The sequence below is a fragment of the Erpetoichthys calabaricus genome, chromosome 4 (assembly GCF_900747795.2).
Source record: "Erpetoichthys calabaricus chromosome 4, fErpCal1.3, whole genome shotgun sequence".
Classification (NCBI taxonomy): Eukaryota; Metazoa; Chordata; class Cladistia; order Polypteriformes; family Polypteridae; genus Erpetoichthys; species Erpetoichthys calabaricus.
This window is the reverse complement of record NC_041397.2, coordinates 20,723,073-20,750,659: the sequence shown is the minus strand read 5'-3', so window position 1 is coordinate 20,750,659 and position 27,587 is coordinate 20,723,073. Positions and strand designations below refer to the sequence as shown.

Here is a 27,587-nt window from a genome sequence, read left to right as displayed (position 1 = left end):
GCGCTCTCCTTTACAATTTGTCCTCTGTTGCTTATTAACATTTTCCCAATGACTCCAATGTATTGTATGAGTATTGATTGTTATTTATCAAGTTCAGATAGTAATGGTATCTCTCACATAGGAAAAATAATAATATATATTTTTTTTTTGACAGATAACTGTAATTCCAAGTCGATGTGGGTAATGCCAGAAAATGAAAATCATGCAAAGCAAATGGATGGCCTCGGCTGCTTTTATTGTCGCGTCGGTCTTGAAATTGACTTTATCGCAGCACATCATAGGACCACTTGATCCAGGTAAGGCTTTGCAGTTGGACTGTTTTAATGTACCCTTCTGAATGCTTTAACAGTCAACGTTGCTTTTTGTATAACTTTTTGTTGCATGTTAATGGACCTGGGAATACAAGCAAGATAACATGCTAAAAATGAAAATGACAAAAATTGATAAGCAAATGAATACAATCGATAAGAAATTGGGGCAACAGCTCCATTCTAGTTTGATAGTGCTGTGCCTAATGAAAGTGTAAATGTTATCCACTGTGTAGTGCTGAGAGGCAGGTCAGTTGCAAATTGAAATTATTCTTAGAGCATTTGTATTGATCTCTACAGTTGTGTACTGCATATAAATACACAGAAATATTTCCATGCAGCATTTGAAAAAGTGTTCAGGACATGTTTAAAATATTTTTTCAATTTTATTGTGGCATTGTGTAAACACATAGGTTGATATGTATTAATTAAAATGTACAGTTCTGTACTGCATATAAATACAAAGACATATTTCCATACTGCATCTTAAAAAGTATTTAGGATAATTTCAAAATTTTTTCTCGTTTTATTCTGGTATTGTGTAAAAGCATAGGTTTGTATTTATTCATTTAAAAAATTGCTACTTTTCCAGTGGCTTTGGGAAATTTAGCATAACATTGCTACGCCGAACCATAAGAAATACTTTTTGTTTAAATCATAGCAGCTGCAAAATATTTTCCCTGTTGTACTCTTCTTGTATTCTTTTGCAATGTACCCTATTGGCGCCTATTTAGATAAAAAAATATATATATATATTTTATTATTTCTTACAAATAACACTTGGTATTCATCTGGATCAATTAAAATCTCAGAATCTGATAGTTTTACACTTGAAAGCTAATAAAAGACACCAGCACATCAATGCCATCTCCATCATCTCCTAACAAATATTTCACGTATAAAATCCAGCAGACAAGAAAAAGCTAATCGTCTGGAGGGTAATACTCCATGTAACTGACAGGTGCCGAATTTAATGTGAATGTGTCAAATGTTTGCCTAAGTGTCATGGATGGTATGAATTCTCCAAAGTGTTTTTAACAGTGCACTTGCAGCCAGCTGACTGTCATTGTTATGCGCTGTCGTGGTGTCATCATACTCCACTATGCCTTCTACTTTCATGAGGTAACAGAGTGCCTTAAAAGTGTGTCTATTGAAGTCGAGGCTCTGCCATCAGTTGCTGTACACTTATCATGACTTTCTGTGTTTCCGACTCAAGGAAGATATACGTACATTCCACTAAGCAGTAACTATGGCTGCAGCTAAGCACAAAAAAAGTCACATTGTCCCTATGGTGTATGCATCTTCTGCTACTGGCAGTTAGCTATAAATTTTTCTGATGGCAATTTCAAAGGGTTTGTAAAAAATAGCCCAGTCTGATCTGTTATACTGGGCTACTCAGTCATACCAAGAAAATCAATGTTTTCTTCACTATCATTTTAGAAGTCCATGACGAATGACCTCTTATCATATGACCATTTCTCTTTTGTGTAAACCATTAAAATGGGAATATACAATAAAACTTAGAAATACGAACGTGAAGGGATATGCCAAGGCTGTTGTGTCCTGAATGGATGCTAAAAGTGTACACTCTTAGAAATAATGTTTCTTTAATGGCACTAAAAGGTTCTTTACTGGGTTTTGTCGTTCGTCCTAGAGCCATTACTTGACAAAGAACCATTTCATTCTGGGAAGTATTCTTTGCATATGAAGTTGGTTGTTTGTGCTTTATAAAGGTCTCTAATATGAGGACAAAACAGAAATCTTTAATTATACTCTTAACAGTACTGGCTCTTTAATGGCAGTTTATGGTTTTTTACTGAGCTCTGTGGTTCCTTGTTGAACTATTGCTTGACCAAGCACCATTTCATTCTGGGAAAGGTTTTTTGCATATGAACTTGGTTCTTTCTGTTTTGAAGAAAATTCTAAAATATAGGGAACAAAAAGATTTTTTTTTTAATGTGAGGAAGGCTACCTAACAGGACAGTATTAGATTAAGAAAACCTGAACTTAGCCGCCTGTGATATTATATGCTGCGAGAGTCCTTTTAAAATCACGACCCATTGGTATTTCACAAATCTGTTACCAACTATTCATGGTTATTTACTGTATGGAGCCTGTTAAACAGGTGCATCTTAATAAATTAGAATATCATCGAAAAGTTAATTTATTTCAGTAATTCATTTCAAAAAGTTAAACTCATATATTATATAGATTCAATACACACAGAGTGATATATTTCAAGTGTTTATTTCTTTTCATTTTGCTGATTATGGCCTACAGGTAATGAAGTCTCAAAATTCAGTATCTCAGAAAATTAGAATATTACATAAGACCAATTAAAAAAAAAAGATTTTTAATACAGAAATCTTGGCCTATGGGAAAGTCTGTCCATGTACGCACCTTTTACATGAATTACTGCTTCAGTGCGGCATGGCATGGAGGTGATCAGCCTCTGGCACTGCTGAGGTGTTATTGAAACCCAGGATGCTTTGATAGCGCCCTTCAGCTCGTCAGCATTGTTGGGTCTGGCGTCTCTCATCTTCCTCTTGACAATACCCCCTATGGGGTTTAGGCCAGGCACATTTGCTGGCCAATCAAGCACATTGATACCATGGTCATTAAACCAGGTATTGGTACTTTTAGCAGTGTGGGTAGGTGCCATGTCCTGCTGGAAAATGAAATTAGCATCTCCACGAAGCTTGTCAGCAGAGGGAAACATGAAGTGCTCTACAATTTCCTGGTAGATGGCTGCACTGACTTTAGACTTGATAAAACACAGTGGACCAACACCAGCAGATGACATGGCTCCCCAAATCATCACTGACTGTGGAAACTTCACACTGGACCTCAAGCAACTTGGATTCTTTGCCTCTCCACTCTTCCTCCAGACTCTGGGATCTTGATTTCCAAATGAAATGCAAAATTGACTTTCATCCAAAAGTGAACCTGACATGTTTTCTGCTGGTGTTGGTCCACTGTGTGTTATCAAGTCCAAAGTCAAATTAATCTTGGACAACCCTCTGGGACTCAGTTACAGGCAGCTTCCAATAGAGAGATATCTTGAACAGTGCTTTGTAAAAATAACAAGTATATACTTTTTGTAAAAATTAAAATGAAAGCATTTTTGAATAATAAGTAATAATTTCGAGGTTTTTTTAATGTATTTTTCTTTTGATTGCAGTGAAGGTATTTGGAGATTCTATTATGTGAACGACTTACATGCACAGTTTCATTAGACATTAGGAAAAATTCTAATATACAGCATCAGGTAGTTATTAAATCTGTGTCATCTTAGCATCAAGAGAAAAGCCATTCCGTGTCTCTTGCTGCTGTGTGCTAGGTGTGTGCTGCCAAGCCACATAACTGTTATGTTCCGAATTCAGCATATTTCTTACTTACTAAATAGTAGTAAATAATATCCTTTCAAGTTCTTTTATTGCTGGGGGGATAGCAGATCAGGCCCTATGGTGCATGCTATGTGCAGATGACATTGTGCAATGTGGCACCTCTAAAAATATTGTGGAAAGGAAAACTGGAACAGTGGAGAAGAGCAAAGAAGGATAAAGGCCTTAAGATTAGAAGGAAAAAGACAGAATATCTAAGATTTAAGGGGCAAGAATAAGATGGAGAGGTTAACCTCCAGGGAGAAAGGCTTAAAAGGATAGAAAAGTTCAAATATCTCACATCAACTATAACAGAGGATAGAGAGCTAGATCTAGAAATAAACCATAGAATATGATCAGGATGGAAATATTGGAAAAGCAGTGTGATGCGACTGAAGAATCGGTGCAAGAGTGAAGGCTAAGTATATAAAAACAGTGGTCACACCAGCATTGTTGTATGGACCAGAAACCTGGGCAGTTTAAAATGTGCAGGATATTGAAATGAGGATGTTGAGATCAATGTGTGCAGTAACAAAGTTCAATAAGATTGGGAATGAGAGTATCAGTGGTATGGTTAAACTTGGGAAAATCTTAAAAAATATACAGGAAAGGCTCAGCTGATATCACCAGGAAGTACTCCACAGCTCTAGTTTCGTTTTATGAGCTCGCACTGCAAAGAAGCTGCTTCTGAGGGCCTTCGTCATCCAGGTATTATGGGTTTTGTGACTCGTCTCCAACAGTTACCACAGTGCAAGCGTGTACAACCTGGGATATTGTAGTGTGATTCCATGACAAACCACTTGGCGTAGTCAGCAGGATTTCTACTTTGGATGGGAAAAACATAATGAGAGAGGAGTAGAGACCAAACTCAGCTGATATCACCAGGAGACTCTCCACTTGCGTTGCTTGTAGCCAGTCCTGGCATGCCCAACAGCAGGAGTTCTTCTTTTGCTCTCACTGCTTCTGAGGGCCTTTGCAATCCAGATGTCGTAGGTTCACAGCTGATCACAAGCAGTCGCCACAGTGCAAATTTGTGAACTGGGATGCATTGTGATGTGATTCTATGACAAAACTTTTGATGTAGTTGGCAGGATTTCTACCTTGATTGAGTGTAGTGCAGTGGCAATGATGCGCTGAAGTTGGCGGCTAAGTGACAGAGTGAGAGCTGAGCTGATGTCACCAAGAAGCGCTCTGCTGGCAGTGCTTACATATCGTGGGTTCACTGCTGACCACCGGCAGTTACCACAGTGTAAATTTGTGAACTGGGATGGATTATGGTGTGATTCTATGACAAAACTACCTTACCCCCTTGCCTGCTGCCCCTGGACTGTAACAGCAGTCACTATCTACCAAGTACCCTACCTCAGCTGGTATTATATAGAGACTCAATATTACATCTGCTGCTAACTGTCTGTCTTTTTGTACATCTCATAAGCTACTTTATGATACACTTTTCATTTTTTACTGTAATTGGCTTTTGCACTACTGACTATTGCACATTGTACACAGGTCTACTTTATAAGTGCTAATGTTATTTATCTTATATGTTATACTTTCATACTTTTTTTTTATATATTTTATTGTACTACGAAGATGAGAGAGAAACGGTATTTCAATTCTCCTGTATGTTTTGCACATATAGTGAATTGACAATAAAAGGCTATTTGATTGATTGATTGAAACCTTTGGTGTAGTCGGCAGGATTACCACATTTGGATGAGTGTAGTGTAGTGCTGAGCAGAAATTGGAAGCTAAGTGATAGAGAGAGAGATGAGCTGATGTGACCAAGAAGCGCTCTGCTGGCAGTGCTTACATATCGTGAGTTCACTGCTGACTACCGGCAGTTACCACAGTGTAAATTTATGAACTGGGATGGATTACAGTTCTATGACAAAACCTTTGGTGTAGTCGGCAGGATTTCCACTTTGAATGAGTGTAGTGTAGTGCTGTGCAGAAATTGGGGACTAAGTGATAGAGAGACAGATGAACTGATGTCACCAGGAAACACTTGGCTGGTAGTGCTGAAATCAAGTCCCTGCACACCCGAGCGTACAGGTTCTTTGTTTGCTTATGCTGTTTCCAAGGGCTTTCGTAGTCCAGATCTTGCAGGTTCAGTGCTTCAGTTACCACAGTGCAACTGCGTGAACCCAGATGGATTGTGAAGTGATTCTATAGAAAAACAGAACTGGAAAACTTGAAAGTAGAAGCAGTAGGATTGTTGACTATTACATGGAAGCAATATTTCATATTGTTCCTCACAGTCACAGGGTCATTTTTTTAAAATTTCAACAAGACATGTTAGAGAGAAACCAGCTTCCAACTGGCAAGACAGTGAGAACAGCTATCTGACAGACAGCAGAGAAAGTCAATAATGGTACGTGAAAAAAGAGGATCTGAGGAAGGACAAGGGGAAATATAAGGGGATTCTATGCCTCTTAATTAGTGCGTCTCACACAGGAATTCTAAATCCTTATTGTGGGTATTGTTCTGTGCCTTATGTTTACTCACTCTTAAACACATGCTTTGATAATTTATAACCTTAAAATGTCTTTCTTTCAATCAAGGTTTGCTTTCTTTGTATTATACCTGTTAATGATTGATACACTGTTTAAAGTAGCCAGTGTATTCCTGCATGTTTTTATAAGTGACTTTGCCTGCCGTTATTCAAAACCTGAAATCAATTTATTTCAGAGTACATGTATGATGGATATAAAATGTAACATTTAAAAGGCATAGGCTTTCATTTCAAAATCCCTCAGAAGCAATTTACTTGTCACAAGGATACTTGCTGACATTCTCAGAGAGCCATCCACAGAAGCAAACTTATTTTCATGATAACTGCCTCATTTTGCTACCACAGCTTCAATCTCGACAAAATCTTATAGAATACGCTAAAAAGGGAGCCAAAGTAGCACCGCTCTTCCCATCAATTTCAATTCAGAGTCAAATCACAGGTGGCATCTTGATTTTCCCTTTTGCTTTGTAATTTTCATCACCAGCTTCAGACTTTAGCTGTGAGATATTGCTTGGTCTGCCTGGCAGGGGTCTTTGAGACTGATTTTATTTCTCTACCTTTTTGCCAAATAACAAATAAAGCAAGATCAATTTCATTTCCATCAGTACATCCAATTTACCTTGCATTAGCCTGTTGATTGTGTACATTCTTATTGTGAAATAAGCCTGGGATTTCAACAGGGTCTCTGACCAATCCTGGCAGTTTCTTTTGGGTAATAGTATATGGTCAATGTAGCGTTGCTAACTACAATATTAATATCAGCATGCTGGCGAAACAAATTATGGCTTTTGCTAGACGTCCCAAGAGCCACGGATCTCAATTGTGGTCTTACATATGAATAAAGCATCAAGCAGTGGTTGATTTCATCTTGAATACAAAACAATAATGCAGTGGAAATAAAGATAAAATAGATCCTAGCATCAAAATGAGGGCAAAAAAGATCCTTGCATCAAACAGGATGGTAAGCATCAGCAAAACACTAAATTTAACATATATTTGTTAAGTAGTAAATTTCAGTTAGGGTAACTGAATCCTTTGTCTTAAATCTAATATACACATGCCACAATCCACTGCAAATGCACAATTTTTTAACCTGAGCACCGTTTACCACCTTTTTCAACCTTTTATTGAGGATATATTTTTTATTAGCATTAGCTTTATATCTTAAATCAGCTTTTAAAGAGTGGATGACAGCCAACTAATTTGTCAGCCTAAATATCAATGATATTTAACTTCTATAGGCTTCCAGCTACATTCTAAAATATGACTATGGCAGCAGAGTTAGTGAACAGAAGGCTCTGACGATGATGCTAAATGGTGAAAAGTGGGGCTATTTAATAATTTTAATTATTATTTAATTATTGATAATATTGATAATTGAACTTATGGGGGTCAAAATCTGAAAAAGAAAAGAATAGAATACCAAAATAAATACCTACAAAAATGGAACCATCAAAAGTTTCATGTTCTAAACATTTCATTTACTGTAAGTGCAAGGTAAATATGGAGAAGAGAGAAAAACTAATGATATATAAAAAGTGTTCACAGAATGTTCATTTACAGTGCAGTTCTTGAGTAGCTTCACAACAGAAAAAAATAATTAAGTTTTGCTGCTTGGGACCAGGTCCCCCTGTCTCCCCCTTGGTGGCATGAATGATGCTAAGGGAGACATGTAGCCCCATATCTTATTATCTGGATCAAGCATGCATAGGAATCCTGAAAATTAATGGTCCTTTAAATATATATTGGGCCACAGGGATGCAGAAGACTACAAGAAATCATTTTAGGAGTTTCTGTGGAAATGGCTCCATTGTGAGTTCTGAAGAAGCTGTGCTCACTTTGTTTGGATTAGCTTAGAGTTGGGATGCGAGACGAGCAAAAGCTAAACCTGACTGGTTGGTAGTGGGAGAGGAGTGATGTGAGAATAGAAAAGTTCTGAAGGAGGAAATTGAGAAAGTGTCTGGCACTTGCAGCAGTGTCATTAAGACTTTGGACAACAGGCTCAAGCAGAAGATCCTATGAGATGATTTTTATCCTACATCAATTGACCTCATTCCTGTACTCAGACTCACTATAACTTATTTCAAGAGCAACAACAGTAGTGTTATCACCAAGCCTAACCATTCTTACAGAATCCATGTACTGCACAGGGGATGCACTGAGCCCCAATCCTCAGAAATAACTGACACTGTCATGGATTTAAAACAGACATATTTATTATAAAATACCTCACAAAATGTTTCTCTCAGGTCACACAAGTACAAATAGACAAAATCGTCTTCTCCTTTTCCTCCTTCTGTCTCTTCTCTCTCCGTCCACCTCCCTCCAGAGAGTGTTGCTTTTCTTCCTCTCAGCTCTGACTCACTGGAGGAGACTGGACGGCTTCCTTTTACATCAGACCCAGGAAAGAAGCACTTCTGGGTCAGGCGGAAGTCCCAAAAAGTGAATCCCTGCAGCAGCCCCTGGCAACTCCCATTTGACTCAGAAGGGCAAACTCACAGCACTACAACTCCCATCATGCCCCGCAGGGTTCCACATTGTTACCACAGTCCTATGATGCTGCCATGAAACAAATGGGGGATGAAAATATACTGTGTAAGGGTCCCATACTCCTCCCGGCCAAGATGCCAAATAATCCATCTTGACACTTACATGTGTAATGAATAAAAGAAGGGTGGGAAAAATGCTACCCTGAGCAGCTGCCATAATCAGAGATGCTGTCTTTCAGTTTCACTACCTCCTTACTATCAAAAATAAATTCCGGACGCTCACACCAGAATACATGAGTGATATGAGAGACACTCATGTGTAGCAGTTTGTCAGAAAGCTTAAGAGAGATAATTGAGTTAAAATTGATAAAGCTGATGCAGCAGAAGTCTTTTAATCTAATAATGAATTACACTCACAAGAGCACAGAAGGACATTAAGGGAAAATGCACTCAAGATGGGAACCAGGAGTCATCTTGAAACAAAGAGTCATAGGAATATGTAAGAGGCCATCAAATCATACTGTTAAATGGAGACCCGATAGCTTTCAAAATACATAAAGATGAGGTGTTGACACAAATGGACTGTTAACTAAGGAAAAACGCTTGATAGACTTGATGTTTTACCTTTCTTTATAAAATGTATGTTTTTTGCATTTCAACCTCTCTCCCTCTCTCTCTTCATATATTTTTATATATATATATATATATATATATATATATATATATATATATATATATATATATATATATATATATATATAATAACACATAGAACAAGGCTTTTGTGGCAAAAATGTATACATATGTGTAAACCTTATATGTTATGTGAAGCCTGTAAGTAAGTCATCAGAATGCTATGAAGCAGACAGAGTGACTCACTTATTTTCAAATGGGAAAAATGTGGTAGCTGTGTGTAAATTGGTATATACTGTTTATATCAATCATAATTTATTGTGGATGAGGATGATTTAGAATTCTAGAATGTGTGTGTTTTTAAGTAAAGGAATAGAGTAAATGTAGAGTGAATTCGACGTAAATCTCTTCAGTATCACAAAACCTGCTGCCGAGTTTTCAACAACAACATCAAAAGTAGACGGTAACTCAAAATGCAACACAGCAAATTTGTGGTATTGGTCATGACAGTTAGGATCTAATTCAATAGAAGGAATATAATTATAAATGAATTCACAACAAAAATGAAAAGCGAAAACCATTAGTTTCACACACGTTTGATCAATACAAACTGTGTTTGGCAGGTATCAGTACAATCCTGCAGTGTTGCGTTGCGATGGATGAAGTTCTGTTTGCTGTGATCTTCTGTAAAATAATAGTATCTTGAACTCTGATTGAATGTAAGTAGGAAAACTCATGCTGAAAGTATACCTCTTAGTATTTTAGTTTATAGATGAGTATCAGGAGAGGAAAAAATGGAATAGCCATTTCTGAATTTATATTGGAAACATTCTTAACCCTTTTTACCAAACCCGTTTGCTAAACCCTAATGTTGCACATAAGCCTTTATTATTATTTAAAAGGAGAATGAGCAGCCACATTGGTTAAATTTGCAGTTTTACTCTTCTAGCAGACTTGGAGAAAATCTCCAGACCCACCATCTGTCTGTGTGGATTTTGCATCTTCTATCCTGTGTTCTCTCAGTACAGTGTTTTTTCTCCCATCCCGATCCCCCATGTGTCTTTTGACAATTGGCAATTCTTATTTAGATAGATAGATAGATAGCACTTTATCTTGACCCCAGCAGGAAATTTGTGCTTTATAGAAGCTCTGCAAATAAATAAATAAATATTATGACAAACGGCAAATACACACCAGAATGAATGAATAGAATGAAAGCTAAAAAAAAGAAAATTTCCAGCTTGGCTAAAGATAAAAAGAGCAGTAACAGTCACACTGAGGCACTATAGCTGCATATTGATGCTGGCATATAGGAACCCAATTTGTGTTTCTTGACATACTTCTGCTGAAAAATTCATTAGCTGAAAGTCTTAAATGCTAATGTGTTATAGAGATGATGTGTGGCATTGCTCATAATGGCACTGAGTTTTGTTTTCATTCTCTCCTCCACCACTACCTCCAAGGAGTCCAGAGGGGTCTCCCATAAATGAGCCTACATTCTTAATCAGCTTGTTGACTTGATGGGCTCTTCTTGATGTTACTCGCCCAGCACACCACAGTATAAAAAAATCACACTGGCAGTCATAGAGTTGTAGAGCATGTAAAGGATGTCACTACCCAAATTAAAGGAGCACCACCTCCACATTCACTCCCTAAATAGTGACCGGACATAGAGACCCTTTGTTCAATAAACAGCTCCTTGATTTTGCTGAGGTTAAGTTGAAGGCCATTTCTTTCTGCAGAAAGAAACAACGTCCTTTACCTGACTCCTCTACTCTGTTTCATTCTTGTTACCAATACACTCCTTTTATTGCAGAATCACTTGAGAATTTCTGCAAGTGACATGACCTGTTGTTATATTTATAGTCCAAGGTGTTCGGAGTAAAGAGAAAAGGAGACAAGCCTTTTCCATGTGGTGCTTCTTTGTATGTGTGTGTGTGTGATTGTATCCTGAAATAACCTGGCACATGTTTTCAGGGCTGATCCTTGCCTTGCATTCATTGGGATTTGCTTCTATCTGAAAACTGGTTGTGTTAATGGGGAGCCCTAAATTGGCGTGTGGGTGTGTTTGCAATGCCTGACAAAAGCAAAGAATATGGCATAATTTCCTTAGACTTTCAAAAAGCTTTTGATTCAGTCTTAGACTGAAAATTAATTTTGAAAGTAGATGCAGCAGGCATCAGAGGTAACCTGTAAAACTGGATCTCATGTTAGTGAATTGGCAGGACGCAAAGGTAAGAGGAGAATGGCTCAGATTGAGTGGGGTCATCAGTGGAGTCCCTCAGGGGTCTATTACTTTTTCCAATTTATATTGTAAGAACAACAAGAAAACGAGAAAAATTTGCAGACTCCTCCCTGTATACTTGACAAAAAAAGGGAAGGTTGCAGTGTAACAGAGTTGTCTCTTAAGACTGAGCATAACATACGTTGAAGACAAATGACAGGAACATGGTGGTTTTATAGAGAGTTGGGGGAAGAAGTGTGTCTCTGAGGCCAGGAGCGGAAGTGATGAGAGGTTTGGGAGTGGATGGGAGTTCTCTGGAGGTGGGATCGGAGCACTCCGTGGAAGAACTGGAAGTGTTGTTAGGTGGGTTTGGCTTCTCGGGATCTGCAGAAAAAGGAAGAGAGGCATTAGTACACCCTGTCAACCCTTGGTCTGTCGTTACCACACTCTTAGTTGAGCCCATCAAGTGCTTCCCAAGCGCACGTGTGTGACAATATTCATGCCATTCATTTTGGTATTGTTAGTACATTTGTGAAATGTTCAGATGATATTAAAATTGAAGGAATGACAGACACTGAAGAGTCAGCAAAAACAATTAAAAAAGACTTGCACAAGCTTGAGAACGCGGGGAACACCTGAAAAATGCAGTTGAATTTATAAATGTGCTACAAATAGGCAAAAGGAACATCAATTATAAATACAAGATTGGAGACACTGACCTCAAGGAAGCAGCCTCTGAGAAGGATTTAAGGGTTACTCTTGAATTGACATTTTCATTGACTAAGAAATCCACAGCAGCTATTAAAAAGGCAAATAAAATATTAGGTTGAATCGTAAAAAGTGTCCTATATAAATCAAGGGCGTTATGGTCTGAATATGTAATCCATTTGTGAGACGGGATCTGGAGTATTACTGTATATGCTCGTGGATAGGTTCTCCTGCAGATAAGTCAGGACTTAATTTTACCATATAATTTCTGGTATTTTATAATGTCTGTTCGTATAAGTCGAATGCAGAAAACTCACGATATTGGTCCAAGAGATAATGATATGCTAGCGCCCACCTGAGAGAGTAACCATGGGGCAGAGAGCCTTTGTTTTTCTATGTATTGTGCCTACCTGACCACACGGTAATACCCAAACTATTCCAAAGCAACATTTGCACTGATTTGTGTTTTTTGTATCTCATACCTTCATACCCCTTTATCAGAAGAGCATCCCTTATCTATTATGGAGAGTTCGATCAGAAGAAAATATGAAGCTGGTTTTAAATTAAACGTTGCTGAAGTAGCGAAAGAAATTGGTAACTGCTCTGCTGCAACAAAATTCGATGCATCTGGCAAGAAGATGTAAAAAAAAAAATTAAGTGTAGCATTTTTGAACGGGCATATAAGTCGGGCTCTGATTTTATGATCGATTTTTCGGGTTTCAAGACCCGACTTATGCATGAGTTTATATGGTATTTGTAGTTCTGGTCACCACAATACATGAAAGACATAGCAGCACTTAGCTGTGCTGAGGAGAGCAAACAACTGCATCCCAGAACTTATGGACATGTTGTACTCTGACAGACTCAGATTATTATATCTGTTTAGTCTCGAGCAGAGGAGACTACTTGGGGACCTAATCCAGGTCTTCAAAATTCTCAAAGACAATAATAAAGTAAATCCAGCAGAATTCTTTTAACGTAACTGTGAATCATATACTCGAGGACACCCGTGGAAATTAAGGAGAACTGCATTTCTGACTGAAGCCAGGAAGCACAAAGACATGTGAGACTCCAGAATTAACTACCGAGAAATGATGTTGAATCAGAAACCTTTAAGAGAAATCTGAAATGAGATATTGGGACAGCTTAGCTGTTAGCTAAACAAATGAACATTAATGGAATGAATAGTCACCTCTCCTTTGTCAAATGTTTTATGTTCTTATATTCTTATGACAGAACCCAGGAATTCTCCACTATCTCTAATACCGGACCATCAATATGTAAAAGTGAGAGTGATCATCTGCCTCACTTAAAGTCCACCATCAATTTTGTTTGACCTATTCCTGTACACAGACTCACTATACCTTATTTTGAGAGCTTGCTGAGATCTTGGTGCAACTTAACAATTGGCAAAACAAATAAGCCTGATGAAATAAATGCTCTTTTCTTGTCAAGTTTCTTATGTTTTTTTATTCCATTCAGGGTTGATTGCTGTCTTACATGTAACGCTGACACTTTCAGCTCTTGTAATTCTCGTTTGGACAAAGCAGGAGCAGAAAAATGATGGATGAATGGATTTAAAGAGAGACAAATGCCAAAATGTGACTGTTTTTTTTTTTCTTTATTAAATTAGGATTTAAGCATGAGATGTACTTAATCTTCAACAACTCTGCATTTGAAAGTGTGATACATGGAAATTAGATTAAATTTGGTTAATATCAGAATTATTTAATCATTTCAAGTATTTTGCAGCAAAGTGCAGGACTCATTACCATAAAATGTATAAATTATTCCTTATGTTAAGTAGAGTAGGTAAGATATGACAAATTCATTTATTTGAAAAGCACTATCCATTTTAAGAGCTATTCTATTTGTTATTCTAAAATGAACAGATGGAGTCAGTACCGGGTAATTCATAAGCCTTCCTTCTTTTTTTCGATACCATGCGTTGTTTTACACTAGTATTTGAATTTTGCCAGGTATACCGTATTTTATCATATCTCCCATCTCGACTGAAGAAGAGGACCTGATTTCTTTTCTTTTTGTGCCTAATCAAAATAACAAAGGGTTTAAGATACCATCAGTACAAATGTCAGGCTCCATGCAGGGAAGAAGGCAGATATTAAAAACAGCGTGTGTCATGCCTTGTAGTGACTGACAAAGGGTGCAGGCTGTGTGGTCTTAATGAACAAAAAGATTGCAGGCTGCATACCCGTTCTCCGTGGCTTTATTAGCCGGAGCCATTCATTGGGAGCCGTTAATAGTATAAATATATAGGGGCAAATAAGAAACCTCTAGAGTAGAAAGACCCTTAATGAAGAATTTCAGGATTTGTAATGCGAGTTTAGTGGAACAAAACCTGAAGTGTTCGGGGGTTGCGTTTTTGAATTCAGTGGGCATGTGGCCTCTCTGATGAACCTGTCTGAAAAGCCTCATGTGTTACGTTCAGCTTCTAAGTAAGTCATCAGAATGCTACGGAGCAGACAGAGTGACTCATATGGACTCGTGCGAGCAATTTTAGTTCCTCTATAGACTACTTAATAAGGAATGGCAGTGTTTTAGATTATGACTGATAGAGGTTATAAAGAGCCAGAGCAACTGGGCTTTTCAGCCCAATATAATTTCTTTAAATATTTAACACTTTTAATAACAATCACACGAGGCAGCATGGCTACTCTTTGTTCCATTTAAAGTTTATTTTAAACGTGTGGATAGAGATATTGCTAAAGAGAACTGCCTGGTTTATTTGAGCAATAGATGGTAACGTCAATATGGGAATAAAGGATATAAAGGGCTAAATATTTTATTGGTATAATAATGTGGTTGTGTTAAAATATGAGTAAATGTTTAATATTTTCTTTGGATGTGGACTCAAAATTCATAATTATAGCTGAATTATACACACCATACCAATTCTTTCTTCTTCAACGTATTAAAATAAATATGTGGGTTTTAACATATTGGATATTTAGCCTTTCTCCGAGTGTTGTAACCCACCCCGGTTTCTTTCAGAATTTTCAATATGTTAATTTATTCACACTTGTTCCTAGAAGATTAACTGCATCTTTCCATTAAGCTAATTGTAAGGCATGGTTTAGTTTTTAATTTATTAGAAAGCAAGAAACTTCATTTACTAATGCATGTTCAAAATAAATACCACATCTTTGCCTTTAGAGTGTTTTTTTTGTTACCATTTTTTTTTTTAAAGAAAAGGAATATAAATCACCAGTCCTATGTACAATTCATAAATAATATGGCAAGTCAGAAGGACCAACCAAAGATATTTCCTTTAGTATAATTATTCCGGTATTCTGCTACAACTACAGTACAGACAAAAAAGTCATTATTTCGTTGGAGTGTCAGAGCTCTACAGTGTGATCTTTAACAAAGCTTCACGTTGGAATATAAGAAAAAAATTGATTTGTTTCCTACATGCAGTTGATATGTAATTTACCTTTACTGGTTTCTATCGGCAGCGGAACGTACTTGTTATAATAATTCATTTTCTTTACAAAGGCTAAGTATTTGACAGCTCCTACAATATAAATTCCATGTAGCTCCCATTTCATTTAGATTGTTGACATATCCAAAAATGATATTAGGGTCAAGCGGATATGTGAAGGTTATTTTTGACATCTGTTCTTAAATAACGTGCTGTGTGTGTTGGCTTTGGAGGTTACGTTCACTCCACTTTGCTGAAAATGTTGAGCTGTCTAAAAATATCGTTCTTGACTTACTATACCAGTAACACGTTTCAATTTGCTTTGAAAAGTTTTGAGAAAGACAGCCACCAGGGTTGAAGATATTGTTATGATTCCTCACAGTTTTTCTTAAGTGCACAATACCTTTACGATTATAGTTTTATGTTTTCTTACAAAATGCTGCTTTTTTTTTAAAAGGGAATACCATTTTAAAATGGCAGAAATAGGAATCATGTTGGAGCTGTAGTGACCCCAAAGTCGCAGGTCCATGGACCCAGTTTTAATTCCCAGTTTTGTGTGGACTTTGCACTTTGCTTTCTACGTCTGCATGGATTTTTCTTTCATTGCACTGGCTTCCTCCCAGAAGTTCAGGACATACATATTATGTTAAGTTGTGGTTGTGTTACATGAGTATGCCCTTTACTGGCCTAGAGCCTTGTTTATAAAGCTTGGCATCTGCACAAAAAGATGCTTAAAATGTGCATATGTACCACACAAATGTCACGATTTTAAAATAAAACTTTAAGGGGGCAACGTGCATATATTTACGGCAGCCCTGACCCACGCATACACATCTGGGAAAACTGGGGAAAAACTGGGAAATGATGACACCCTTAATAGAATCCCTAAAGCCTGTGAACATTTGCATTGTCCCTGACCATCCTAATTTTCCCGTCATATAGGAGAAAACGAGTAGTTCCTTATCAACACACCAATTGCCCGATGATAAGTGCTTTTGTTTTGCAATTGTGTCTATTTGTGGCATTCAGCCAGTACTCAACAATTCCCCACTCAGCCAGCTGAAGCTATCAGGCTGCCAGAATGTTCACTTCCAGCTCAAGTCTGCGCTGAAGTTTATATCTAGTGATGAGTTGTAAGAAATTATATAGATACAGATATACAGTGATTTGAAATACATTCACTTCATATGTGTCCCATGTCTAAAACAATCTGTGTAGATAGATAGATAGATAGATAGATAGATAGATAGATAGATAGATAGATAGATAGATAGATAGATAGATAGATAGATAGATAGATAGATAGATAGATAGATAAAGCACTATATGATAGATAGATAGATAGATAGATAGATAGATAGATAGATAGATAGATAGATAGATAGATAGATAGATAGATAGATAGATAGATAGATAGATAGATAGATAGATACTTTATTAATCCCAAGTGGAAATTCACATACTCCAGCAGCAGCATACTGATAAAAACAATATTAAATGAAAGAGTGATATAAATGCAGGTATAACAGACAATAACTTTGTATAATGTTTATGTTTACACCCCCCGCCCCTCCCCCCCACCCCCGAGTGGAACTCAAGAGTCGCATAGTTTGGGGGAGGAACGATCTCCTCAGTCTGTCAGTGGAGCAGGATGGTGACCGCAGTCTGTCGCTGAAGCTGCTCCTCTGTCTGGAGATGATACTATTTAGTGGATGCAGTGGATTCTCCATAATTGATAGGAGCCTGCTGAGCGCCCGTCGCTCTGCCACAGATGTCAAACTGTCCAGCTCCATGCCTACAATAGAGCCTGTCTTCCTCACCAGTTTGCCCAGACGTGAGGCGTCCCTTTTCTTCAGCACACCACCGCGTAGAAGAGGGCGCTCGCCACAACCGTCTGATAGAACATCTGCAGCATCTTATTGCAGATGTTGAAGGACACCAGCCTTCTAAGGAAGTATAGTCACCTCTGTCCTCTCTTGCACAGAGCATCAGTATTGAGATTTGGGAACACATAGATAAAACAGAGTTTTTTCATATTTTAAGTGTAGCATGTGTGGTGACTGAAGTCCAAATATCAAATAAACACTTTCACAAAAAGGTTTAACAAAACAAGTGTGATTTTATTCAAGAATATAACCAACGAAAAAGAAACTGTTCAAACAACATATTGATGTGAACATGTAAAAAATGAATTTGGTACAAAATAAAGACATTTGCATACATGTGTGTTTGTGTGGTGCAGTTGTTGCCTCGCAAACAGGAGGTCAAGGATTTGAATCCAGGATCCTTCTTGCATTTAGCACTTTGAGTAGTGGTCTATTAATATCCATCCATCCATCCTCTTCCGCTTATCCGAGGTCGGGTCGCGGGGGCAGCAGCTTGAGCAGAGATGCCCAGATTTCCCTCTCCCCGGCCACTTCTTCTAGCTCTTCCGGGAGAATCCCAAGGCTTTCCCAGGCCAGCTGAGAGACATAGTCCCTCCATCGTGTCCTGGGTCTTCCCCAAGGCCTCCTCCCGGTTAGACATGCCCAGAACACCTCACCAGGGAGGCGTCCAGGAGGCATCCTGATCAGATGCCCGAGCCACCTCATCTGACTCCTCTCGATGCGGAGGAGCAGCGGCTCTACTCTGAGCCCCTCCCGGATGACTGAGCTTCTCACCCTATCTTTAAGGGAGAGCCCAGACACCCTGCGGAGGAAACTCATTTCAGCCGCTTGTATTCGCGACCTCGTTCTTTTGGTCACTACCCATAGCTCATGACCATAGGTGAGGGTAGGAACATAGATCGACTGGTAAATTGAGAGCTTCGCCTTACGGCTCAGCTCCTTTTTCACCACGACAGACTGATGCAGAGCTCGCATTACTGCGGATGCCGCACCGATCCGCCTGTCGATCTCACGCTCCATTCTTCCCTCACTCGTGAACAAGACCCCGAGATACTTGAACTCCTCCACTTGGGGCAGGATCTCGCTACCAACCCTGAGAGGGCACTCCACCCTTTTCCGGCTGAGGACCATGGTCTCGGATTTGGAGGTGCTGGTTCCCATCCCAGCCGCTTTACACTCGGCTGCGATTTTCTATTCTATTAATATACAATAAAAATATATGTTTGATCTGAGTCTGTAACAGTCAATGTAAATTTATGGTACTTGTACAAGTTAGCACTGAAGGGATAAAAATAGACACAAAGACATGGGAGAACTGTTTGTTCTTGGTATCTTCTTAAGCAAACAAACACCACAATTTCTATGGAGGTAGTTTTCCTTGTAAATGGGTATTCACAGCAACGTGTTATTTGAACAATTTTTTTATTCAGTTTTATCGTTGAATAAAAGCACACTTGTCGCAGTATACCTTTTTGCCGAAAGTGTTTCTTTTATACTCCAGTAATCACTTGAATGACATCAAATCTGTCTCTGTTTCTCTCTATCTCTCTCGCGCATTCACACACACACATCCATTCATGCATACCTTTTAGTGTTTATTTGGTATTTGGACTTTGTCTTTACACATCCTACACTTCAACATTTTGTTGTTATTACTATAACATATGAAAAAAAATTCTGTTTTAGCTAGGTGTTCAACAATTTTTGCCTCACATCTCATATGTTATCCTACATTTACGCAGATTATAGACAGGTTATAACCAGGGAACACAAATGACATGCATGTATTTCAAATCATGCTATATCCTTAGCTGTATAATTCCTTACAACTCATTGATAGATAAAATCTTGAACATAGACTTGAGCTATGAGAATTGTGGCTGGCTGAATTGGGAATGGGTAAGTGCAGGTTGAGTGCCACAAACTCACACATTTACGAAACAAAACCACTTAGCTGTGGGCATTTGCCACGGTGATAATGACGTACGTGTTTCCTCGCATATGTTAAGAAACTTAGGATATTCAGGAAGAACGGAATTTTGTCAGGGATGCTAGTGCTAGTGTTAAGAACTTCAGAAATTTGACAAACAAGAGGAGTCCATTAGGTCCATCAAGCCTGTTTGTTTAGGTAATAGCTAAACTGTCCCCTTGATCATAGGTTCTTAAACTGTTTGTCTGATTTTGGGTAACGCGATTGTGATTCACAATAGTACTTCACGGGAAAGATTTTTTATAGAATTTTTCAGAGTGTCTTGTGATGGGTTAGCATGGGTAGTTAAAGCAAATGCCATTGCTCCACTATTCTCTGAATGAGAACATGATGATGGTCAGCAGTGATTCTCTAAGGGGGTGAAACAGAATGACAGTCAGAGGCAGTTCTCCAAGGGGGAACCAGATGATGGTAGATGGCAGTTCTCCAAGGAAAGGGATAACGTTCGGTGGTGGTTCCATTGCTCTTGACCAGAAAATAAAATTCAAAATCTCATGTAATACAACTTAAAATGTCATTTAATATATACATGCAAATAAATATGCATTGCATGCATGCAGCCATACATCCATCTATCCATTTTCTAACCCACGTATTCTGGCTCAGGGTTATGTAGGACTGGATTCCATTCTAGTAGCATGAGATGTAAGGTGGAGACTAACTCTATTCATTGCAAAACTAATTTGTGCACATCCCTACACTTTATCACATTTGGTTGATAAACCTAACCTCCACGTCTCTAGGATTTTGGAGTAAAACCAGAGTACCTGGTGCACACAGAATTCCATGCAGACAGTTACCAGGTTAGACTTTAAACATGGTCTGAAAGATCTGTAAGTCAGCAGTATTCACGACTAGGAACTCCTGGTGTGCTGTAAATTAAGTGCAGAATGGGAAAATAAAACCTCAGTCTACACTATCTGCTGAAAGAACATGAATATGTGGACCCACAGGTCAGAATCTGAAACATCTAAGCTATATGTACCCACAATAAATTCTACAATGATTAGCAATGGAGGCGTTCTGAGAGGTGTGACAAAGCATTCACAATCAGTATCTGGCACCAATGATGGACGAATGGGTGGTGCTAACATTTTCCATGCATTCTGAGGTTTTGTTTTACAATGAGAAGAGATAGAGAATAGGGTGTACTTACCAACAGCTGACCATTGGAAGAATTATTATAAAATGATATGAATGCTTGCATGATCGACATTAACAGCTGTACAGTGTGATAATAGAGTGGACGAGACAAAACATTTTATTCTGCTGGAATCCAGACACTTCCAGGCAGGTGGCGCAAGTGCATTGAGAAGGGTGGAGACTACATTGAGAAATGACATTATCAGTTTTGTTAAGGTTCGTTCCATTTTATAATAAATCCCATTTTCTAACTTTAGCTTGACTCCCCCTCTTATATACATGCATCTATTTTCAAACCCATTTCTCCTGAGCAGTGCCTCTGTGAAGCTGGGGCAAGCATCCCAGCAAGCTTCGGGTGCAACTCAGGAGCAATTCCTAGACAGGACACAAGTCCATCACAGGGTTATATACACATTAAATTTAAAATGTGGTGAAGTAGAGTTCTTACTCTATTAAAATAACCCGAGTCACAAAGAAAATTAGTATACATTCGTATATTAGTAATTTATATGGGTGTATTTCAGATAGTGGAAATTGTTATGAAATGTTTTCTAAATTCAATTTGCATACCATATGAGATAAATAACAAAACTCATTGATATTTTGCAGGACAGCAATCATTGTTTTTTAAATAATCAATACTCCTTTATTTTCTGTCTATGATATATATGCCTATATTCTATGCTGAAGCTTCATGCTTCAGCTCCTACAGGCTTTGATTACCTAGAAGGGGGTAATTTTTTATTCAACAGAGGCACACATTTAAAGCATAAATTGCACTGGGCAATCAATACGGAAAGTGAATTTGTGCTCTAGTGCCCAAATTAAAAATCCACTTTGGTGATGGACATACCTGCATTTTGTGAGGAATCTATATTTGCTACAGTTATTTAGACATAAGTATCAGTAAGCCATAGAAGTCATTCTTTAATAAGCACGTTTCTCGCCGCCAATTGATATTTCACTTTGTTCCTCGGCTATTTCATGAATTACTTCATTCAAAAGGCAACAATCAATTGATCACTGAATTAATTCAAGTCATTTTCTTGTTTAATTAATTGCTTTTTTTCTGTCATAACATATTGATTTCATTGAAACTAAAAATAACAGTTCCTTGAAATGTTGTTGGTTAGTAGATATCATTATTAACTCTTATAGATGTTCACTGTTGTTTTGCCTTTTAAGGATGAAATTAATTTAAATTTATAATCTAGGGGGCCCTATGAAGGTGGGATGGTCTGGGTTGGTTCCACACTCCTTGTCAGCTGTTGGACCCGGAGCCATCGATAGTCATAGACCAAGGATGAGCCGGGCAATGAAGACACACACAGTCAAGACGTTAGTGCAAAGTGCTTCAGTGCTTTATTACAAGCAAATCAGTGTTCAGCAAATCAAAGTACAGTGCTCTTCGTCATCCTATTGTATAATAAAACACTGAAGGCTGTGTGTCCAGTCCCTCTGAGCAATCTGGTTGGTCACTTTGGCTTTGGTGTGATTGGTCAGTTTGGCTTTGGTGACACAACAAAAGAGGAAGTGCAAGAGTGACACGCACGAGGAGGAGTAAAGGCATATGAGGCATGTGGAGAGAGTCGATTTCAAAATTGGCAAGTATAAACCTGAAAAGACGGCGAGAAAGGCGTCTTGAAAGAAATGTAAAGTAAAAACACTCTTGAGAGATGGAGTACCGGGGGAAGAGACCTTCACAAAGGCAAATGCAAAGGAAAGGTCCTGAAGATACATGTAGGACATTATATCCAGACTCTTGATTCCATTTCCTTATTAAAAACTCATGTTTTCAGAATTGCCTTCTCAGTGCCACAGATTTTATACTATTAAATTATTATGTTTACTGGTTGTTTTGGTGTATCCTGTAGCCTCCTTAGCAGAAAACTAAACCAAAACTGTTGAATTTTTTTCAACAAGAAAAAATGTTATTTTGTGTAACATAAATATGTGAATGGTGGCGCAGTGGTAGCACTGCTGCCTCGCAGTTAGGAGACCTGGGTTCGCTTCCCTGGTCCTCCCTGAGTGGAGTTTGCATGTTCTCCCCGTGTCTGCGTGGGTTTCCTCCAGGTGCTCTGGTTTCCTCCCAAAGTCCAAAGACATGCAGTTTAGGTGCATTGGTGATCCTAAATTGTCCCTAGTGTGTGCTTGGTGTGCTTGGTGTGTGGGTGTGTGTGGGCCCTGCAGTAGGCTGGCACCCTGCCCGGGATCTGTTCCTGCCTTGTACCCTATGCTGGCTGGTATTGGCTCCAGCAGACCCCCGTGACCCTGTGTTAGGATATAGCGGCTTGGAGAATGACTGACTGACTAAATATGTGAATACTAAAACATTAACATAAATACAGTAGGAAAGGTATGCCTAGGGTCCACTGCTGTACTGATGCAGATTTAGTATGTGTCCTACATGTGATATGTTTTAAAAAAGTCAACAACGCACGGCCCAACGTCATAATTGGGACAGCATATTTCATTGCATATTTTTCTTATAATATCTTTTCAGTAGCTTGCACATGAGAGGTAGATTGTCGGTGCCTGATCCACCTGATCGACACCATCCATTGTGTTACTCCTGGCTAGCACAGTGCCAGACTTACCAACTTCCATATTTCCCCTGATACAAACATTGACATTTGCTGCATTGCGAACAGTGCTTAAGGGGCTAACGTCTTTCTTGTGTTTCTACTTGATTGCAGCCATTTTAACTTATTTGCAATGAAGCTACTTGTACCACAGTGAACCTTCACGTAACCAAATTCACCAGGCCTATCACGGAAGTTTGGTTATACAATGGTGTATGCATCGGTTTCACTATCCATGTCAAAGTCTGATCACCAATTCACATTGTCATCATTATCTCTTGATTCAACGAATGGTTCAATCTCAGTTTGTTCTAAAACTGGCTTTACAGATTTTTGTTTATACACCTTTGTGGTTTTTTTTTGTTTGAAGGCTCCATCCCAATCATGAATATTAATGAGTTACTGCATAGTAGCAGAATGCATAGAAAAAAAAAAAAATCATGAATTTTTTGCAGCATGATGGAAGCAAAATACTGTCCAGAGTGTTATTTGAGCTTAATGCTCCATAGCTTTTCAAAATCTGTTAACCCAAGTGCTACTCAGGATTAACCATATTTACATTGAACTCCACGCTCAGGGTTAATGCCATGGAGGTTAACAGATGTGTGTTTTTTTTATTTATTTACTTAATTGTAATATTTTATGGGTTTATCTTGTAATGTATCCTTTAATGTCTAGAAAGACACAATTAAATAAAATGTATTATTATTATATTGATGATGAGGTTCATTACTCTTTTTCTCTTGAACTGATATTTATGGGAGCTGGGGAAAAATGCCAATCCAGTCACCATATGCCCTGTGGATTTGGGAAGAGTTTTTGTCTTGGTATGTTAAGGAAGGGACTGCAAGAGTATGGAGTTCTTTGGGCTACTAAATACTACGAGGTTCCTGTAACTGGAGAGCAATACAATACCATACAATTTATTTTTGTATAGCCCAGAATCACACAATAAGTGTCGCAATGGGCTTTAACAGACCCTGCCTCTTGACAGCCCCCCAGCCTTGACTCTCTAAGAAGTCAAGGAAAAACTCCCAAAAAACCCCTTGTAGGGAAAAAAATGGAAGAAACCTTGAGAAAGGCAGTTCAAAAAGAGACCCCTTTCCAGGTAGGTTGGGCGTGCAGTGGGTGTCAAAAAGAAGGGGGTCAGTACAACACAATACACAGAACAGAACACAAGAATCCTCAATACAGTATGAAAATAAAAAGAGAGCAAGAGTTGTATTTGCACACTTTGTGTTAGGTTGGGTCCATTTAATTTGTATTAGGGAGTCGTCAAAGGGTGCATCTTGCCTGCTTTCCTGTGCGTGATTTTCATGGACAGTATATAAAGACACAGAGTGAATCTAGGTTGGAAGCCAAAGAATTTGATCTATGCTGTTTGCAAATGATGGTGCCCCCTTAGCTTTATGGAAAAGTTCACAGCTGAGTGTTGAGATAAAAATTATCCTCTTAAAATCGAAGGCAATGGTCCCTGCAGGAAAGTGATGAGCAGACACCCTGCATGGAGGTGGCAGTTAGGTGTGGCTCACACAGAACGTGGACAAGTTCTTCAATAGGAGTGGTGGCTCTGAGGCTAAGGATCTGCGCTGGTATCCTGAAGGTTGCCGGTTCGAATCCCCGTCACTGCCAAAAGAGATCCTACTCTGCTGGGCCCTTGAGCAAGACCCTTAACCTGTAATTGCTCCAGGAGCGCTGTACAATGGCTGACCCTGCGCTCTGACCCCAAGGGGTATGCGAAAACTAACAAATTTCTAATACGAGAAATCGTATAAGACGAAATAAAGAACAAAAAAACAAAAATCTGAAAGAAATCTGTATTAGCAGGAAATTATACAATTTCACTGACATTTGGATGTTCATGGGTCTGGTTTAACCAGGGGTTAGTTTTTATTGACATTTTTAGAAAGTTTAAGACTCGATAATTTTTACTGAGACATGAACAAACCGTCCATAAAAACTTACTGACATGAGCGACTTGAATGGGACTAAAATTACAGAGGTCCTTTGGTAATAATCACGTTACCCCACCTCCTGGTGTAAAATTAATCCCACCAGAATAGAGTTTAAGCATATGCAAAAAGTGAACAGCTTAATAAATATTGAAACATATCTTCACTTTCTAATGATCTTTTCAAAAGTGTCTGATTTTCATTATAGGTCAAGGAATTTTGTTTTTAAGTTTGTGTGAACACAAAGAAATTTTTGGCCGTGACAAAGGGATAAACTACATTTTCATAATGTACCTGTCATGTTTTAAACATCAAATATCTTATCTTTTGCACCATGAAGCACAAAATGCAGCCATTTGCTAATTTTTTTATTTATTTTAGCAACCACTAGATGTTGCATGAATGTCAGAGGCTAACAGAGGTAAAGTCTCACAAAACAATGGAGTCATTTATTTCTTGAGAAGTTTTGGAGTGAACTTGAGGAAACCAATGTATACCTGAGGAAGCCCCAGCCTAGAATCAGGCCTGTGAGGCAGTGGAACTACCTGCCATAAGCAGCATGCTATTTTTTATTTTATTTTAAACAGAAAAATATAAATAATAAATGAAAAGCTATATGTCTAGAGGAAGGGCTGTGAATGTGTTTCATGCTCCCATATCCAATTTACTTTATTGTTCAGGGCCGATGTGTTACAAAACCTTATTCAGAGCAACATACAATAACATAACATCCATGAATTGAAAATGTGCCGTGAAATTGCTCACTGTCATCATTTATCATTTTATTAATAATGTAAAAAGAAAAAAAATCAGATGCTCTATCACATATTGAAGTAGCAAAACAATAATCATATATAAAATATATAATGTTAGAGGTCAGCACTGCAATATCACAGTTCCAGGGACTTGGGTTCAGTTCCTCTCACAATCCTAAGGCTTCCTGTGTATTGATGAGGGGGTCTTGTGAAGGACTTGTGTCATGTCCAGGCCTGATTCTGGTTTGGAACAGGCTGCAGTTCCTTTAATGGATCAAGGGTGACATTAATTAGAAATGTAGATAGATAAATTCTATAATATGCACAAAAATTGTGTGTTGTACATCCACTCGCCGTCTATATTCACTGAGCAAATTCTATACTACTGGTAGAGACTTAATTTCCTCTCAAAACAGCATCAATAAAATTACCTTATAAAATACTGTAATTGCAAATTCAGTATTGTCACAATACAACACAAAGTGATATTCAACTAAAACATGATTGCAAAGAAATACTCAACAGGCAAATTATTAGGACCACTACACTCATACATTTAGGGTGTCCTTTTGCAATCAAAACAGCCTCAATTCTTCATGGCATGGATACCACAAGATGTTGGAAACATTCCCTTTGAGATTCTGGTCCACGCTGACATGATTGCATCACATATTTTCTAAAGATTCATCATTTACACCTTTATGCTGCAAATCTCTCATTCTACCACATCCCATAGGTGTTCTATTGGATTCAGATTCAGTGATTGGGAAGACCACCGAAGAACACTGAACTCACTGTCATGTTCATGAAGCCAGTTTAAGACGTTTGTTTTGTGATATGGTATATGATCATGCTGGAAATGCCATTGAAAGATGGGTAAATTGTGGCCATAAAGGAATTCATGTTAGTAACTGTAATGGACGGCCGACAGCTCAACCCAGCCAGGATGCCCAAAGAACAGAAGGATGGGGGAAGGCAGCTACTTTGCGACACTGACTCCAACCAGGACACTAGATGGCGGTTTCCCTGCAGCATAACTGTGCCCCAGATTCCCGCAGGGCACCATGGGATCTGGAGTTTGGCCTCACAGCCCTGCTGGGTACCGTGGGTGCCACTAGGAGACGTTTCAGGAAGACTGGAAGTACTCCCAAGTCACGGGGAGTGAAGCCCCAAAGTACTTCCGGGCTGAAGAAAACTCAAGCCCTCCATCTGACCCAGAAGTGCTGGCAAGTCACGTGAGAGGAAGAACGGAAGCACTTCCGGGTCAAGAACTATATAAAGGACTGTTGGGAACCCAGCAAGTGATCCGGAGTTGGGAGGTAGATGACAGAGCTTGCCTGGAGGTGTGGAGGAGAGAATTGTGAATAATTATTGTATCGATTACTATTATTACTTGCCTGTGTATGGTGGTAAGGGTGCTTAGAGGCACTATTACAGATAAAGGAAGAATTAAAACACCTTTTTGTTTTGAGTAGTGAGAAAAGCGCTACATAAATGCAAAGAATTATTATTATTATTGTTATTTTACCTGGTGTCCTGGATGTTTGTCTGTCGGGTTAGAGGAGTAACAGCGCCCT

General features: G+C 38.5%; 1 protein-coding gene across 1 annotated transcript in view; it reads left to right on the top strand.

The window, feature by feature from the left end:
* robo1 (roundabout, axon guidance receptor, homolog 1 (Drosophila)) overlaps positions 1 to 27,587 on the top strand; it is a 1,485,956-nt gene that overhangs the window by 224,086 nt on the left and 1,234,283 nt on the right. Inside the window, exon 2 of the mRNA XM_051926301.1 lies at positions 155 to 296. Coding sequence (XP_051782261.1) covers positions 194 to 296 — 103 coding nt within the window. The 5' untranslated portion in view covers positions 155 to 193. The remainder of the gene's footprint in view (positions 1 to 154; positions 297 to 27,587) is intronic.